This window comes from Chinchilla lanigera, unplaced genomic scaffold (genome assembly GCF_000276665.1).
Source record: "Chinchilla lanigera isolate Chin_1 unplaced genomic scaffold, ChiLan1.0 scaffold00033, whole genome shotgun sequence".
NCBI lineage: Eukaryota > Metazoa > Chordata > Mammalia > Rodentia > Chinchillidae > Chinchilla > Chinchilla lanigera.
This window is the reverse complement of record NW_004955434.1, coordinates 7021575-7037957: the sequence shown is the minus strand read 5'-3', so window position 1 is coordinate 7037957 and position 16383 is coordinate 7021575. Positions and strand designations below refer to the sequence as shown.

Here is a 16383-nt window from a genome sequence, read left to right as displayed (position 1 = left end):
GGTAATAATATGTAAAACGATAACCATTGATAATTTCCTACCATTTTGTCTGTAATTTGCTAAGTCCCCCCTATTATTATGTTATCCTTCTTTTACCCTTTAAAAAAAAAAAAAAAAAAAAGAAGGCAGGGTTCTTCTAAGTTGTCTCCTCCCAACAAAGGAGCACTTACAAAGTAAAGATACCACTGACAGCAGTAGCACCCAGTCTGGAGTTTCTGCCCAAGGGACCTGAAAGTACTTCCCACATTCTGGAAGGCAGTCCTGGTGTTACACTGTTCGAGAACAGGGCGACTCATGAACAAATTACCTATATGAATTGTACTCAGTTTCAGAAGCAGGAAGTAACCAAACCTGGTAAGTGTTCATGTTATCATATACAAAAGGAATGACCAAGGCAGATGCATGGGAAGATGACTTGCTATTTAACCTATCCTATTGCACTAGGAGATTAGTAGCATTGCTCTCAAGTTCTATTCAATTTCATCTCTTACTTGCCTGTTGCCATCACTGGCTGTACCTTTTATAAGCACTTACTCATAAAGGTACCAGAGCAACATCAGTCCAAATCCATTTACCTACTGCCTTGCACACGCCAGTGGCAAGATCCATTTGATAGCCACGACTACATTCACACTTGTAACCGCCTTTTAAGTTGATACAAATTTGGCTGCAGATTCCAGGATTTTGGCATTCGTCAATATCTAGGAGGGAAATTAGAATTAGTCTCTCTGTTCCCATACCTTACTAGATGTACACTGCCCTTTCCCATCTCCTCAGGGGCCAGGTTATCCTCTTCAACTCACCTCCACACGTTTTCCTATCTATCAGCTCAAACCCAGCGGCACAGTCGCATTCGTAGCCTATAACTAAGTCTTTGCAGATGTGGGAACATCCACCATTATTTACTAAGCATTCGTTGACATCTGGAATAAAAATACAGCCAAGTCACTTAACAACTTATTCTCAAATGATATTTGTCTTGTTACATTTAAAATCTAGGTTATTTGTGATATCTTATCTAGCTGGCCTGGTTGAACTCATGAATTTTCTGAGAACTAATAATTTTTTCTATAGATCTTCTCCCTGTCCATCCTGAGATGTATATGAAACCCCATATCCTTGGCAAATAATCAGTGAATTAAGCAGTATTTAGTCGCATTTCTCTATTGCTAGTCAATTACCTTTTGGGAGGTTGAACTATGAACTAGTTTGTTACCGGCTAGACTTTGAAGTCACGACATTTTGCTCTCAAGCCTAACAGTTAAATTTTAGTTCATTCAGAGTTTAACCAGGAATCCCCAGGGTCCAAGCAGCATAAGCCATGGTGGGCTGAAGTAAAGTTCTCAGCTCTGTCACCAGCAACGCTTCACTTACGACATTCTTTCAGGGGCTCATCACTCCAGTCCCTGCAATCCTGCTCCTGGTTACATACTTTGAGGATGTCTATGCATTCGCCACTTCTGCACTTGAATTTTCCAGGGCCCAAGCACTGATTGGCTGCAAGGAGACACACAGAAGAGTAGTTCCATTGGTGGATATGATCAAAGCAACCCTACGCCTAGCAACATGAAAAACCCTTACCATTTTTGCAGTTGACTTCATCAGAACCATCCACACAGTCTCGGATGCCATTACACTGCCTGCTGCCATGGATGCAGCTCCCGTCCTCACATTCAAACTGGTCAGGTCGGCAGGTTCGAGACGCTATAAAGGAAGGGAACAGATGCAGTGAAGCCAGCCAAGCTGTCCCTAGCTGGTACATGGAAGAGAACAGCACATGCCATGCTGGAAAGAAAGTGACTTACGACAGTTAACCTCATCGCTGCCATCCTTGCAGTCAGGATCCCCATCACATCGCCACTTTTTGTGGATGCACTCGCCGGAGCCACACTGGATCTCACTGGCTGGGCACTTGACATGCATCACCGGATGGCGGCCGCACTGCTCCAGGGACTCATCGGACTGGTCCGAGCAATCTGCATCATCATCACATACCCAGCTGAGGGGGATGCAGGAGGTGGCGCTGCACTGGAACTCGTGGGTGCCGCAGGTGGGTGGGACACAGTCAAGCTCGTCACTGCCATCACTACAGTCATCCTGGCCATTGCACACGAAGTTCCTGGAGATGCAGCGGCCACTGAAGCAACTGAACTCGTCAGGGCTGCATGTTATATTGCCTGTGAAGAGAGAAGATACCCCATTGAAAGGGCATCAGCATTAGTTTTTCATAAGACTCCTGTACCAAAATCAAATATATTGATTTTTGATCATTCATTTTAGCTTCCTAACTTAGCTTAAAAGGAATGGTGGAGTTATGTCAAGAATAAGTTCCTGAAATATGAAAACAACAGTCTCACTGTGTAAAAAAAAAAAAATTGCAAGCACACTATGAATAAGAATAGAACAGAAATAAAGGACCAAGAAAACAGCTAAAGATTAGAAATTAATTTGAGACAAGAACCACAACTGACCCATAAAAGGACAGTGACCAATAACTTAAAGTTATTGTAATTTCAATAATTAGAAATTATTGTAATTCAATAACTCAGAGTTAAGTAATTTCACTTTAGAAGGCAGAGACTGAGTTACGCCTAAATCAACAAACTGCATGTCAGGCCAAACTGTCACTAGCCAAGAATATCATGTGTCAGGTACCGAGGCTATGTGATACGATAATCATTAAGACGCTATAACCAAAAAGAAGGAAGCCACACAGCATGATACATGGTTCCTTCTTTTTTGATCCTTTAAATGAGGATCAGGAATAACAAGTCTTAAACACTTTTAATTTATAAACCGTCATTGCCACTGCTAGAATCACAATCTTGTAATCAGGTCCGAAGGTAATAAGAAGCTAGTCATATTAGCTGGTTGGTACTTGCACTTAAATCCCTGACAAACATATTCAGATCACAATTTGATGGTAATTGGAATGGAGACCACGACTCTCTTGGGAAGCAAAGTCTAGATTTATGAGGGAAATACTTGGCAGCCCCTGTGCTTACCAATACATACAGCGCAATTCTAGGACTGAATGCGAAAACTCATTGGACTAGGTGCAGTGGTACGGACCTCAAGAAATGATTTCTACACGCAAAACTGGTGTTCCAATTGCAAGGGCCCTAAGCTTCCTTCTGACTGCTGCATCAGGTGCCACATTCGTTAGGTGTGGGAGCTCGAAGTGCTAGAGGCCCTATAAAAAGGGTGGTAGATGGCAAGGACACTCAAAGCAATGTTTATTCAACCTAGAGATTCTCCCAGGGCTTCAGCTTTAACACGTAACATTTTATTGAAGATTTTCCAAGAACAGAAACATGAAAGAGGAGGAAACAGAGTTTGCTTTCAGAGATAGGAAGTGTAACAGGAGACAGAGGTTGGGTAGACTTTTCTTTAGGCACTTGCTAGCAACCTGTTCACTCATGCTTCCCTGCCAGTTCAACTTTTGGAAAGGTTATAACACAAATTAGCTTGGGGATAAGAAATGCCTATATAGTACTCAAGTAATTTATTCCAATGAATACATCTAGTTAAGACCCATGGATGTGTTTGCTGGGCCTACTCATCTTCTAGCTTTATTGAGCCAAAGTGAGGAAGGGCCATGCGTTACTGTCACAATAAAGACAAAAATCACATAATTGCTGCTGCCCTGAGCTAGTGCTAAATCTAATGATCCTGAAGGACTTACCTTCTTATTTCTATTTGCCTGAGGAAACACCAAGCAATGGCTAACTGCTATGAGAACATCTTTTGTTTTAGGGCAGTTATGAAGGGCAAGTATTGAGCAGATAGTGAAGTCACTGAAAAGCGAGTCAATGTTACTGCATCTTCATGCTTAACTTAGGCTCCCTTGCCCACCCTCCTTTGAGGAAAGGGGTCTTTGGGATATGCCACTCCACACTGATCTTCTTACCACAGTGTTCTTCATCTTCTCCACTGTCACAATCACTTTCACCATCACATCTCCAGGACACTGGGATACACTGAGTAGAACGGGCACCACAGCTGATTTCATTTATGCGGCATGTTCTCATATCTGTTGATGATATACAGTCTCAAAAGAGCCTCAGAACTGATCAATGCAAAGCTGCTGCTTTTGGGTGTGTAACACCTGGAACTGAATGGCCTGGCATACTGCACAGGTTATCTAGCTGAAGCCTGGGCAGACTTTTCCAGCTCCGTTCTTTAGAAGCCATGCCAACCAATGCCACCAGCAGTGTACCTAAAAGCATTAACCATGTTACTTCTTGAGGTTCCATGGTGTGCTTGCTTCTGGCTTTTGTTGTATTTGGTACAGTTAAGTTGATTAGCTGGCCTGTACCTAGACCACTGTGTATATGTTTGCTATAGAGTGGGCACACGAGATACTGTCCTTTAACTCTGACTTCACTAAAGGTTGGAAGGGCTATTACCTATGAAATTTTCCATTGCCTAGGTTTCTAAAGGTCTCCTTCACAACCTCCTTTAGATTCATATCTTGAAAAAGGAATATGCCCTAATTGTTGTCCTTCCAGGTCATCCCACAGTAAAACTTGGGGCTGCATCTTTATAAAACCTGTCCTGAACTTATAGGTCTTTAAGTAACCTGCTTTAACTCATATTATAATTATTTTCCTCATTTCTTACTTAGAAAATTGAAAGTTTCTGTTGGGTTTTCTTTTATAATCACATTCTAATCTTAAACTCTGCTCACATTAGCCCTTTATTCTGCATCAGGCAGCCTATATGGGCTTACAATGAATTCTAAGACCTTCTTCACCTGGGCTTTCAAATGACTCCAATCTATATGATCCAAAACCATGAACCTCTATGATCTTACACACTTTTCCCTGCACATCAGCCTATAGACGGAAACACATATTCGCACATCTATGAAGTTTCTCCTCTTTAAGAACAAGCTATAAGACTCCTGCTTCAGCACCTTTAAGTTACATGTTTGTTAAAAGTCACTAAATCACCCAATTACTAGTCACCTTACATCTTTAGTAACAGCTTTCTTCCTTGCCTAATATGAAAAGCTGTGTATCTAAAAGCTTATCCTTGGCCCTTGGGGATCCTTCACATCTTGACTTAGCTTCCAGGACTACAGTACCATCTGCTCAGTTGTTATTATCAAACATTTGAAATCTATGCACCTAGTCAAGGAGTTCTCAATCAAATCTACTGGCTTCAGTCTTAAGTATTGAACAGTGAAGCTACCCAAGAGAATGTCAGTCTTGCTAGACCTAGGAGAATATTCTGTAAAGCAAATCAATCAACTATTAACAACCTGACTGACCTTGGAGTCAGTTGACCTGAACTTTAATGCAGGCGAAGGAAAATGAATAACAAGTAGTAGACTAAGCATTACTTAGAACCATGAGACACAGAACAGCTTGGGAAAGTTCAAGTCCAAAGCAAGTCATACTCACGGCATTGCTCTGGGCTTTCGTCAGAACCGTCTTCACAGTCAGGATCCCCATCACACTGCCACCGGTTTGGAACACACTGGCCATTGTTGCACACAAAGTCAGACTCAACACATGTCTTCTTTACTAGAGAAGATTATTTTCAGGGTTAAAGTTGAGGTCACTTATCCGAAACCCTCGTCATCATTGTTAGGGCTAACAATATGTTGTGGCATGACTTTCTAAGAAAATAAAGCCTCATCAATTGATACCCAACTGCCAACATCAAGAGAAACTTTAGAAAACTCTTTTTTCCCCCAGAAGAAGAAGGTATTCATTGAAGAGACAGACAGGATACTGAAATCAAGGAAAGACAAAAAAGTTCATTATCTCACAATGTAATGGCACCATAACATGAGCTTTCTTCCTGTTTAAAATAGTGAGATTATGTAGCGCTTAAATCTCTTTATCCATTTTTTCAAGTCATTCACATACTTCGTAAATGTCATAATAAAATATCTGAGACTAGTTGACTTATAAAGGGAAGAAATTTATTTTGGCTTTTGGTTCTGGAGGCTGGCAAGTCTAAGAACATGGCTCTGGCAACCACTTGGTTTCTCATGGGGGTATAATTCTGTGCCATGACATGGCAGAAAAACAGCGGGACCAAGTAGGCACATGTGGAAGAGAAAAAACACAAGGGGAAGCCTTACTTTACACCAACCCACTCTCTCAGTAAATAATTAAACTTCCGAGGAGAAAGGCTTTATTCCTTCTTTCTAAGATAGTCACTTCTTAAATGCTCCACTCTTTACTTCATTACATTGGGAATCAAATATTAACATTAGTTTCAGAGGAGACAAATCATAGAAATAAGTCCAATAGCCAAACATTCTACCCTATGACTGAATCATAGAATAACTATTTGCTATGGACTAAATGTGTGTGTCCTCTCAAAATTCGTATGTTGAAATAGTATTAGGAGGAAGGATCTTTGGCAAGCGATTAGGTCATGAGTTTGGAAACCTTACAAATGGGATTAATGTCCTCGTAAAAAGAAACACAAGAGCTTGCTTTATTTCTTCCTGTTCTCCACCATGGGAGGATATAATGATATTGCCACTTGCAAATCAGAGGGATTCCCCACCAAACATTAAATCTACCAGGGCCTTGACCTTGGACTTTTTAGCCTCTGGAACTGTAAAAAATAAATTTCTGTTGTTTAAGCCACCTGGTCCATGGCATTTTTGTTACTGCAGTATGAATTAAGACACTTCTATGTATCTAATTAACAAACAAATGGTGACACCCATGCCACCCTTATTGGTATAATAAGGCAAAGGAACTCACCTAGTTGAAAAGGTAGCACATTTAAAGGCAAGTAGAACTAGAGTGTCATACTTAAAATTCAGGGGAGAGTAGGCTTTGGCCCTTCTAGCCAAAGGGTGGTTTAACATCAACCAGCTAAAAGTCATTGAAACTGCCAGTGCTAATACCCACCTAAGGCAAGGTATCAGTGATGCTACTACTTCTTCCTAGGACAGATCTTTTCCCCAAAGCTTAGTGTTAGAATGCAATTTGTGGTTCAAAGGGATACTTTTAATTATACCAAGAAACGAATAAAGAAGAACTGTCTGAACCAAACTAGGCAGTTTGTGTATCCTACCCATGAAAGAGTCACAGAATATGGAAGGGTCTTGATAAAATAGCCAGATGGGACACCCTGGGCTTATGTGTCTTAGGTTATATTATTTTTTGCTTATCCACCTATATTTTCCACTTGAATCTCCATTAAAAAATCCTTTATAATAAGAGTTGTTGCTTGTAAATCCACTAAAAGTATGCAATTTGCAGAAAAATGGCAAGGGACTATTTCAAGTCAGGATTTGAACTTGGTAGAGGACTCGGAGTTTGAGAAATACCCCTGGGTCACTCTGGTTTAGCCTTAGACATTATAAATTGGGGCAATGGTGATGATAATTAATTTTTAACAACTCAAGATGGGTTGATGAATTATGATGATCCAAAAAGGCTTACTTGGGACTGGGGATTTAGCTCAGCGGCACAGTGCCTGCCTGGCAAGCGTGAGGTCGTGAGTTCAATTCCGGGTACTGAAAAAAAAAAAAAAAAAACCACCCCAAAACAAAAAGGCTTATTTGTCTCCTTGAATTATGCAGCAAAGGAAAAACGAAAGATCACATTAGCTCTTAGATTCACATCTATTTCTAAAGTTGCCTTAACACATAAATCCTAGTGTTAAAATATTAAGTACTATCCAAGATGCATTCTCCTGACTGTGGAGGAAGAGGCCAGGGAGACTGCAAGGTTAGTTTATCCAGAATTCAACCTGTGATATCCTTCTGAAGTTAGAAGAGGGAGAAGGGGAGTGGTCTTGGTTTTGAAAAGTAGAAAGTGTCCTGAGGATATGAAAGATTGGATGTGTAACAATATTTGAACAAAGATAAACGGGAAAAACTGCTATAGAGTTCCTTTTTCTCTATGCTGAGCATAGACGGGGAGGGTGAAAAAAGACATTTGGACCACACTATCTTAGTTACTTTCCTTGTTGCTGGGACATAATTCCTAACACCAACACATTAAAAAAGGAAAGCTTTATTTTGGCTCACAGTTTACTTTGGCTCACAGCTTTTAGTCCATGCATGGTTGGCTAGCTCCAGATGGAAGTGGCATGGTGGAAGGGTCTGGTGGAAGAAAGCTGCTTATAGCAGGACATCCAGGAAGCAAAGAAACTCAAGAAAGGAGCTAAGAAGGTCACACCCCCTACACTTCCCCCAACGCTTCCCACAAGACCCCACCTACCAATAGCAAGTCAACTGTAAAGTCCATAATTCAATCACCTCCCAAAAGCTCCACCTATGATTGCTTGAGGTTTTCAAGGGACATCTATACATAAACTATAACATTCTACCATCGGCCCCCAAACACCTCATGCACATCTCATTACTCATTACGCAAACTGCATTTAGTCCATCTCTGAGAGTTGCCAAAATCCTAACAGCTCCAGCATTGCTGAAGAGGGCGAGTCCAAAGTCTCCTCTGAAATTTAAGACAAACTTTTAGCCATAAGCTCTTCTAAAAATCAAAAGAAAGTTAATCACTGCTGACATACAATGGCATGAAGTAAACACTTCCATTCTAAAAGGCAGAAATAGGGGGACAGAAACCAATGGGCACAAAATAAGACTGAAACCCAGCAGAGCAAACATTAAATTCTACAGCTCTAGATCCAATAGTAGGACAAGCTGTGGCAAGATGTGAATGCCAAAAGGCCTGCGTGGCCCCACCCCTATAGCACTGGGGGCCATTGTAGCCCTCAGGGCTTCTCTCTTGGACTGGCTTTCCTCAGTCCTTGTGGTTTTTCTCAGATGTTCTTGGCTTCTTCAACTTTCTGGGGACTCAACTGCATTTTGGGCTTCATTCTCATAGCTTCACACACTGCATACTGCAGGCATCCTCCCAGGCATTCTTCTCAAATCTGGGTGGAAGCCTCCTTGACCCCACAACTCTTACATTCTTCATGGCTGTAATACAAGCACCACATGAATGACACTAAGGTCTGCTACCAGCTCCAGGAGTAGCTGGGCCCTTTTGCATGTGACTGCAGGTGCCCTCTGAGTATTTGGATGGCTGAGCACTGTGAATGGAATCTCAGGAAGCCAATTTCTTAGGCAGCCTTTCTTGAACAGTATGCCTTTGGGCTCTCTACTCAAAGAAAAGCCTTTCACATTTACACTGTTGTGTCTGCAAAGGGTGAAGCCTTGCTGATTCCTGAAATGTCCTTAAACCATTTTTGCTACTGTTCTCATCCAAAGTACTTGATTTCTTTTTAATGCTAATTTCTTCAGCAAAGCTCTTCTAAACTCCATCTTTGTGAGTGCATTCTTTTTGGAAAAACTGAAAACACTTAAAATGAGCTTTTTATTCTTGATTTTCAGTTCAAACCTTGCTAAAAGCTTGAACAGTACCCATGGCACAGCCCCAATGATGGTCTGCCTTGAAATTTTTTCTGCCAGATTAATTATTCTGCTGCCTTAATCTCAGTCCCCGACAAAAATCTCAGGACATGAGCAAAATATTTGTAAATTTTTTGCCACAGCATAACACACATTGTCAAGATTCCAACTGCCAATGAGTCTTTCTTCCCAGCTAAGACTTCCTGAGTCTGGTCGTTTTATCAGCATTCTGGTTTTGAGAGCTACAACCAGAAACTCCTGTTAAACTCTGATTATAGCATTCTAGGATTTCTCCAGTTGGCCTCTCCAAATGTTTCCAAACTTTTCCTATGAACCAGTTCTAAAGGCTATTAAACCACACACATGGTCAAGTAATGTCACCTGATGAACCTACTTCTCTGGTATCAAAATCTGTCTTCATTAATTTTCTTGTTACTGAGACATAATACCCAACATCAATAAAGAAGGGAACTTGTAGAAATTTCAGTCCATGTATGGCTGGCTGGCAGAAGCCTCAGGGTGGAATGGTCTGGCAGAGGAAAGTTGCTCGTATCATGGCATCCAGGAAGCAGAGAGTCTAGAGAGGAGCCTGGATAGGAGATACAGCCTTCTAGGCCACACCCCAGTGACCTACCTCTTCCAACCAGACCCCAGATATTGATAGCAATAAGCCCCATAATCCAATCACCTCCCCCCACCCCACCTACAGTCACATAGGTTTTTGGGGGAACATCTAGGTATAAACCATAACACAGACTTTGAGATAAAGATAGAAATTTAGAGGTGCTACAGGGGAAGAAAACTAGTAGTTATACACTTCTGGTATCTTAGTTACTGATTAGCCAGCTCAATATAACAGTAAAAAAATAAAGAAGTTACTGTGGCTAAAAGAAGCACATGGCTCACATGGGATCTAAGCTTAAATTGACTAGATATGACACTAGTTGTCACACTGAAAAGAAAAAGCTCTGCTGAAAATTGTAAGCAAGTTCCATAACCAAAGGTTAACAGAGGAAAACCAATAGGTGGCTTTAGAAGTTTTAGGTAATCATGTGCCTCTTCTCTTTCATAAAGAAGCATCTCAAAATAAATCAGAGTTTCTTAGGAAGGCTTCCACTTTCCTTTTCTACCTTCATATCTGGGAGGCAGTGACAAATTCTGACCAAGGATATATTTAATTTTTCCTACTTCAAATGATCTTGATTCACTCTATTATATATTTACCTCCTTCCCTCGTATAAGCCCTCCTATCATATGGCTAGCAGAGGGTATTTATGCAGAAAGTATTTTAGGAAAAGTCAGTGTTTTACCCTAAGATGACCAAGGCTTATTTCCACTGAGTTAGATCATGAAGGAAGATTTATACAACATGAATAAAATAATTACTTTTAAAGAAAAAGCAATTTTCCCAACATACAATGTTTGTCCAACATACAACTTTGAACAGAGAAAAAAATCACGACTTACACAAAAGAAAACATGAAAAGAGTGAAGTCCTCCTAGGGAGATGTTTTTTGAGAGAACTATATTACATAGGTAAACCAGAAATAGCCTGGAACCCAGTGTTTTCCATGTTGATCAAAATCTTACTGTTAAATACATATAAGAGGAATGTGTAGCACTGGTGAACTATTCCTGGTCTTGAGACTGGAGGTAAGTGTTTTCCTGGAGACTGAAGAATGGACTTTATGTGCTTCGAAAGGAGCTACTGATCTACTCATTGACACAAAACCCCATGATATTATGTGGAGAGAGCAAGCATAGGACAATGTCTGTCCGCATGTCTACTCTAAAACATTCTAGTAATGTACTCTAAAACATTTTAGGAAAGGGCATAAAATAGCAGGCAACAAAACCCCCATTTAGCTTCTATTTTTCTTCTGTATTATTTTTCTTCTATTTTAAAAGGTAGATGTCAACAATAGCACCTACATTCACACACAACATTGCTTCAGGACTTTAACAACACAAAACAAAAAGGTCAGAAAGCACATTTCAGCATGAGTTGGAGTACTTAGATGCAATCTTGACATCATTCCTCAGCTGCTTTGTTTGACATGAGTTTACAGAGACTGTACACATAGGTATTTCTCCCAATGATCTTTTGACAGATACTGATCAATGGTATGATGTTATATCCCCATTCTTTAGAGGAAAGAATGTCTTCTTCCCTGACAAATGCTTTAGAATCAGAAACTACTGTGGTGAGAATGACAAAAGAATTTTTATCTGATCTTTGTTCTGTGATGGCTTATAGCTTCTATGTTAGGAGTTAATTAATGTCTTGCAACTTTAGGGGATTTTGTAGTGTCCATAACTTGCTTTCTTTTCTGGGATCAAGGAAATCTGAGAATTTTTTAAAAATTACTTCTAAGCAATCTTTTCTCCACCTCTATTTTTGGCCCTCCCTTACTTTTCCTTATCTTCCTATACTTTATGTTTGCTGACCTAAGATAAACCAAGTACTGTTATTTGAAAGAAACTCCACTTTGTCTTCAGCCTTCCATACTCAAGTTGATACCCCATGTCAAACATTCATCTGTATCCCTCTAAACTGGACAGTATAGATTCTCTGGACCCAACAGGTTCAAAGCAGGTTCAAAAGTGAATTTCATTTGCAGAATCTCAATATATTTGTAGAAATTTAGATAGCATCATCACATTTCACTAACATGCATAAGTCCAAGTGCAGTAGCAATTGAAATGATCAAACTCTACATACCACAGTTTTTTTCATCACTGCCATCAACACAGTCTTCATCTCCGTCACATTTCCACAGTAGAGTTATGCAGCGGCCATTTGTGCACTGGAATTGGTTAGGTTCACATTTTGTTTTTCTCCCTAGAATGAAGAAGGAATATTTAGCATGTTAAGGAAAGAAAGGTGACAAGTTAGAGGTACAAATTACTCAGAATCCTTTGATAGAGAACCTTTCAAAAGTACAGCTACCAATTCCTTGGGCTATAACATTCTAGGGGCCAGCAAGGGATGGGTTTTGAGGCAGTCACTGACAGTAATGAGCTGAGATGGGAATACCCTAACACTCAACGCTAGATTCCCACCCCCTTTCACAGGGAGGCATAGCCAAGAGACTCAGTTCTGGTTAATGGGATGTAAAAAAATGTGGTGTATATGATCTTTAAGAAATATAGACATGTGCCACATCATGACGTTTTGGCTAACGTGAATTCTATAAACAAAAGTGATTTTATAAGATTATAACCAAGCCTCAAGAAAATTCACTCTGAAAGTTTTAGTAGAAACTCTTGCAGAATCCAACAAACTTCTTAAAAAGTTTGAAAACATGGACCCCCAGTGCTGAGAGGTTTTCATTCAGACAGAGCAATGTTCATGAAACTTACAACCAAACCTATGATGAAAAATGAAACTGAGCAAGCAGTCTACTGTGAGCATGTTTCTGAAAAGAGTGACAGCTACTCAAGAGCCTCAGGCAGGTCTCAGGAGGGATCCACAGGAAGGCACTGTTACCACAGGAAGTGATAGCTCCATGCATGTTTTTGCCTGTGGAGATATTCCTGTAGTACAAGATACAGAAGTGGAAACCAGTAGTACTGATAATTCTGACCCTGCATGGCCTAGTGTCTTAGTTCTTAACAAAAAAGTTAAAAAAATTTAAAAACTTTAAGAATATAAAGAAAATATTTTTGTACAGCTATACATTGAGTTTTAAGGTGTTATTACACAGTCAAAAAGCTGGAAAGAATATAAAGCAAATAAAAACTGATAGTAAGGTCTGGGAACATAGCTCAGTGGTAGGATTCCTGCTTTGCTTATACAAGGCCATGGGTTTAATTCCTAACACCAAAATATAAAACAAAAACAGTGCATTAAGGATAACTTATTATTGAAGAAAAAATAAAAAATATCTTTTTCATAAATGTAGTGCAGCCTGATCGTGTAATGCTTATAAAGTCTAAAATACTAAGCGCAGGAAAGTCCTAGGCCTTCACATTCACTCATTGCTCACCCAAAGCCCCTTCCATTCGTGCTAACTGTACCATTTCTATCTTCTGTACTATATTTTTACTGTGCTTTTTCTACTTTTAGATACACAAATAATTATCAATGCATTGCAGTTGCCTAATAGTGCTCAGTATAGTACCGTGCTGTACAGGTATGCAGGCTGGGACCAGTAGCCTACATCACGTAGCCCAAGTATGTATATAGTAGGCTGGACCATCTAGGTTTGGGAAAGTACATGTTATATTTGCACAGTGATAAGATGGTCCAACATTGTAATTCTCACAACACATACCCATCATCAAATGATGTGTGGCTGTATCCTTAAAAGGCTAGGGGACTCATTTTCTTTCCCTTTATCTCTTTTTGATTCCTCAAAATTGGTCACAGTAGCTTGTGTAGTGATCCTGGGCCAGTGGAGCCAGTGATAAAAGGAGCTTCGATTTCCCAGAGACCACAGGGGCATCACATTTGCCCCTTAACTTCCTCATCTGTGTGAGCCACCAGTGCTGCTGTAAGCATGCAGTCAACCCTAACCCTTTCATGGCATCTCTCTCCCACATCCATACAACTGCCCATGAACGATATTCTTATCACAAGCAAAGTAAAGCAGATTTAGAAGGAAGCAGCAAGGAGAGGGTGGAAGTAGAGAGTTAGTACATTGTTCCTCATCTTAAAAATTGAGGCTTATTTGCAAAAAGACATGTTTACAAAACAGCTCTGGTTTAAGATTAAAAAAAAAAAAAAAACACCAAGAAACTATAGGCAACAGGTAAAGGAAGATCATTTCTCATTTACTGATGAGAAAAAAAGGAAAGTGAGGCAGCGCTACAGATATGGATTCTGTTTCTCTATACTAGTTCTCTTTAGCTCAATATATGGGCATCTAATTCACAGTGTCATGAACTGAGGCTTCAAGAGCACTCAGTATTTTGTCCGGCATGCAGCAGCTAATGTTCAGGTGTTTCCTATCATTAGCAGTTCTGTCCTTCTGAAGGCTGTGATTACTTTGAGATAAAAGGCATGGATGTAGTCACTCGCAGCCAGCCCCCTGCAAATATTTGAGAAAACCAATGGAATCATGTAGTGCATGCATATCACTGGGGGAGGGAGGCTCCTAGCAGAAAGCCTTCCGATTCCCTGCCACCTTTCAGCTTCTGCAGCTGGGACACACTGGCATAGGAACAGAGACAAGCACAGACTGGAACCCTTGTGCTATGTGTACAATACTCTGGTTGGTCCCCCTCGTATCAGCTACCCTTTGCTGTGGGGGAGAATTCTGTGCTTTGTGGCTAATTTCCAGGCAGATTAAAATTTGATCCAAGGAAAGATTACCGCACAAGTGTAGTTAACCTTCAGGTACAGTAACTATATTGCTTTTATCAACTTATTTATTATTATTATTTTTTAGACTGTATCTATCATTCCACTGCTAAGAGTCTTGTCCGGCTGCAAAACAATATAGTTTGCTCGTATTTCCTGCTAATATTTCAAAATATTTATTCATTCCATAATTTGCATATTAAACCGTAGGATGCTAGACAAGGGAATAAGAGGGAGGAGAGCTTGTTGTCAGGAAGCATCTTGTATTTGTTTTTATGCCACAAAGCCAAGTGTGAGTTACCTGGCTGTCTCCTCACCCCAATGCCATTGTACTCTCACGATGGTGTGAGTGCAGCACCAGCTGTTGGCTAGAGTGCTCTAGCCTTTGCACCACTGAGGACTGAGGACTTTGAGTACTTTACTTAAAAAAGTAGAAAAAGAGCAATTCGCAATCAGAGAACATAGGTATAAATGTACTTGGAAAGAATAGTTTAATTGCGTTTGAATACAGTGAAAGATGAAAGGCTCTGATTTTCTCAAGGGTTTCAGTTATTGAGGGTTAAGTCAAAAATAGACAAAAATTTTTGACGTTGAAATCTACATAGGCAGACTAGTAACCCTATCATCAGAGCTGGATGGAGACTTAAGTGTACATGTCAGATGATGGCCTTCTATTTTAGGGTTAAATACTTGGAAGAGTAGCGTTTTTCATCTGTTTCTACAGATTTTGTAGATGGCCAAGCTGGCCTGGGGGTAAAATATGAAGATACAATATTCTGAGGCTGACATTTAGTTCACAATCACCTTAAAGGAAGTCTATGAATTTAGCTGTAAAATATGTTATCAATAGTTATGAACTCCCAGCAACTCTGCCTCAGGAGTGTACATTCAGCAGGCTCATAACAGATGTAAGCATTTTCGTAGTATTCATTTCAATGCCTGTGATAAAAAGGAGCTTAATTTCTACCTTTTCTTATCCCAGATGAGTCCACTTCACCTAATACTCTGCCTGTCATAAAACTTTTACCATCACACAGTCAGTCTCTCTCTGTCTCTGTCTCTCTCTCTCACACACACACACAGACACTCCATTCAGAAGGAAGAATAACTGGCAGTAGGAGTACTATGCACTACTACTGAAACATCCCTGCTCATCTGAAAGAGGTGGAAGATTGGGGTGGGAGCAGAAAAGCTAGCTGGCTTTGTAAAGAACCCTTTAAAGAGAGGAAAATAAAGGTCTTAAGCTTTATGACTACCTCTCTTAGTTTCCTAAGCACTTAGTTTTGAGAAACTGCTACTACACAGAAAGTGCTCCTAATTCTATTAATTCCCTGCTTCATACAGAGCAGGAAGAGCTCAGATGCTAAACTGAATGCTGAGACCTTAGGCCTCACTGTAACACTGTGATTTTCTTTTTACCCCAGGTTCCAGAATAAGTCCACTTCTCCCTCTTTCGTGCTTGACTGGGACTGTTATGTACAAAGGTCCAGGAGAATTTAAAGCACCAAATGAGTTAAGAAGCTTTTGGTTTCCAAAGCTTTGGAGGATTACAGGATTGCAGAACCATAGTCTATTTCCACCCATGAAAGTTAAATCTCAAATTTAGTATTATATTTTTATAAAAGGACCAGGATGAGCTGGAAATCATCAACACATAAGGTTCTTTTAATTCTTATGCTAAGTGAAAGCCAGTGAAACCTCAAAATAGAACCTTGGAAGT

The 16383-nt window shown here is 40.2% G+C and overlaps 1 protein-coding gene across 2 annotated transcripts in view; it reads right to left on the bottom strand.

The window, feature by feature from the left end:
- Positions 1 to 16383, bottom strand: part of Vldlr (very low density lipoprotein receptor) — a 37012-nt gene that overhangs the window by 12146 nt on the left and 8483 nt on the right. For both annotated transcript variants that reach the window (XM_005388610.2, XM_013516367.1), the window contains 8 exons: positions 12081 to 12200; positions 5409 to 5531; positions 3911 to 4033; positions 1806 to 2177; positions 1582 to 1704; positions 1375 to 1497; positions 804 to 923; positions 576 to 701 (listed from right to left, as the gene is read on the bottom strand). In XM_005388610.2, the coding sequence (XP_005388667.1) occupies positions 576 to 701; positions 804 to 923; positions 1375 to 1497; positions 1582 to 1704; positions 1806 to 2177; positions 3911 to 4033; positions 5409 to 5531; positions 12081 to 12200 (1230 nt within the window). The remainder of the gene's footprint in view (positions 1 to 575; positions 702 to 803; positions 924 to 1374; positions 1498 to 1581; positions 1705 to 1805; positions 2178 to 3910; positions 4034 to 5408; positions 5532 to 12080; positions 12201 to 16383) is intronic.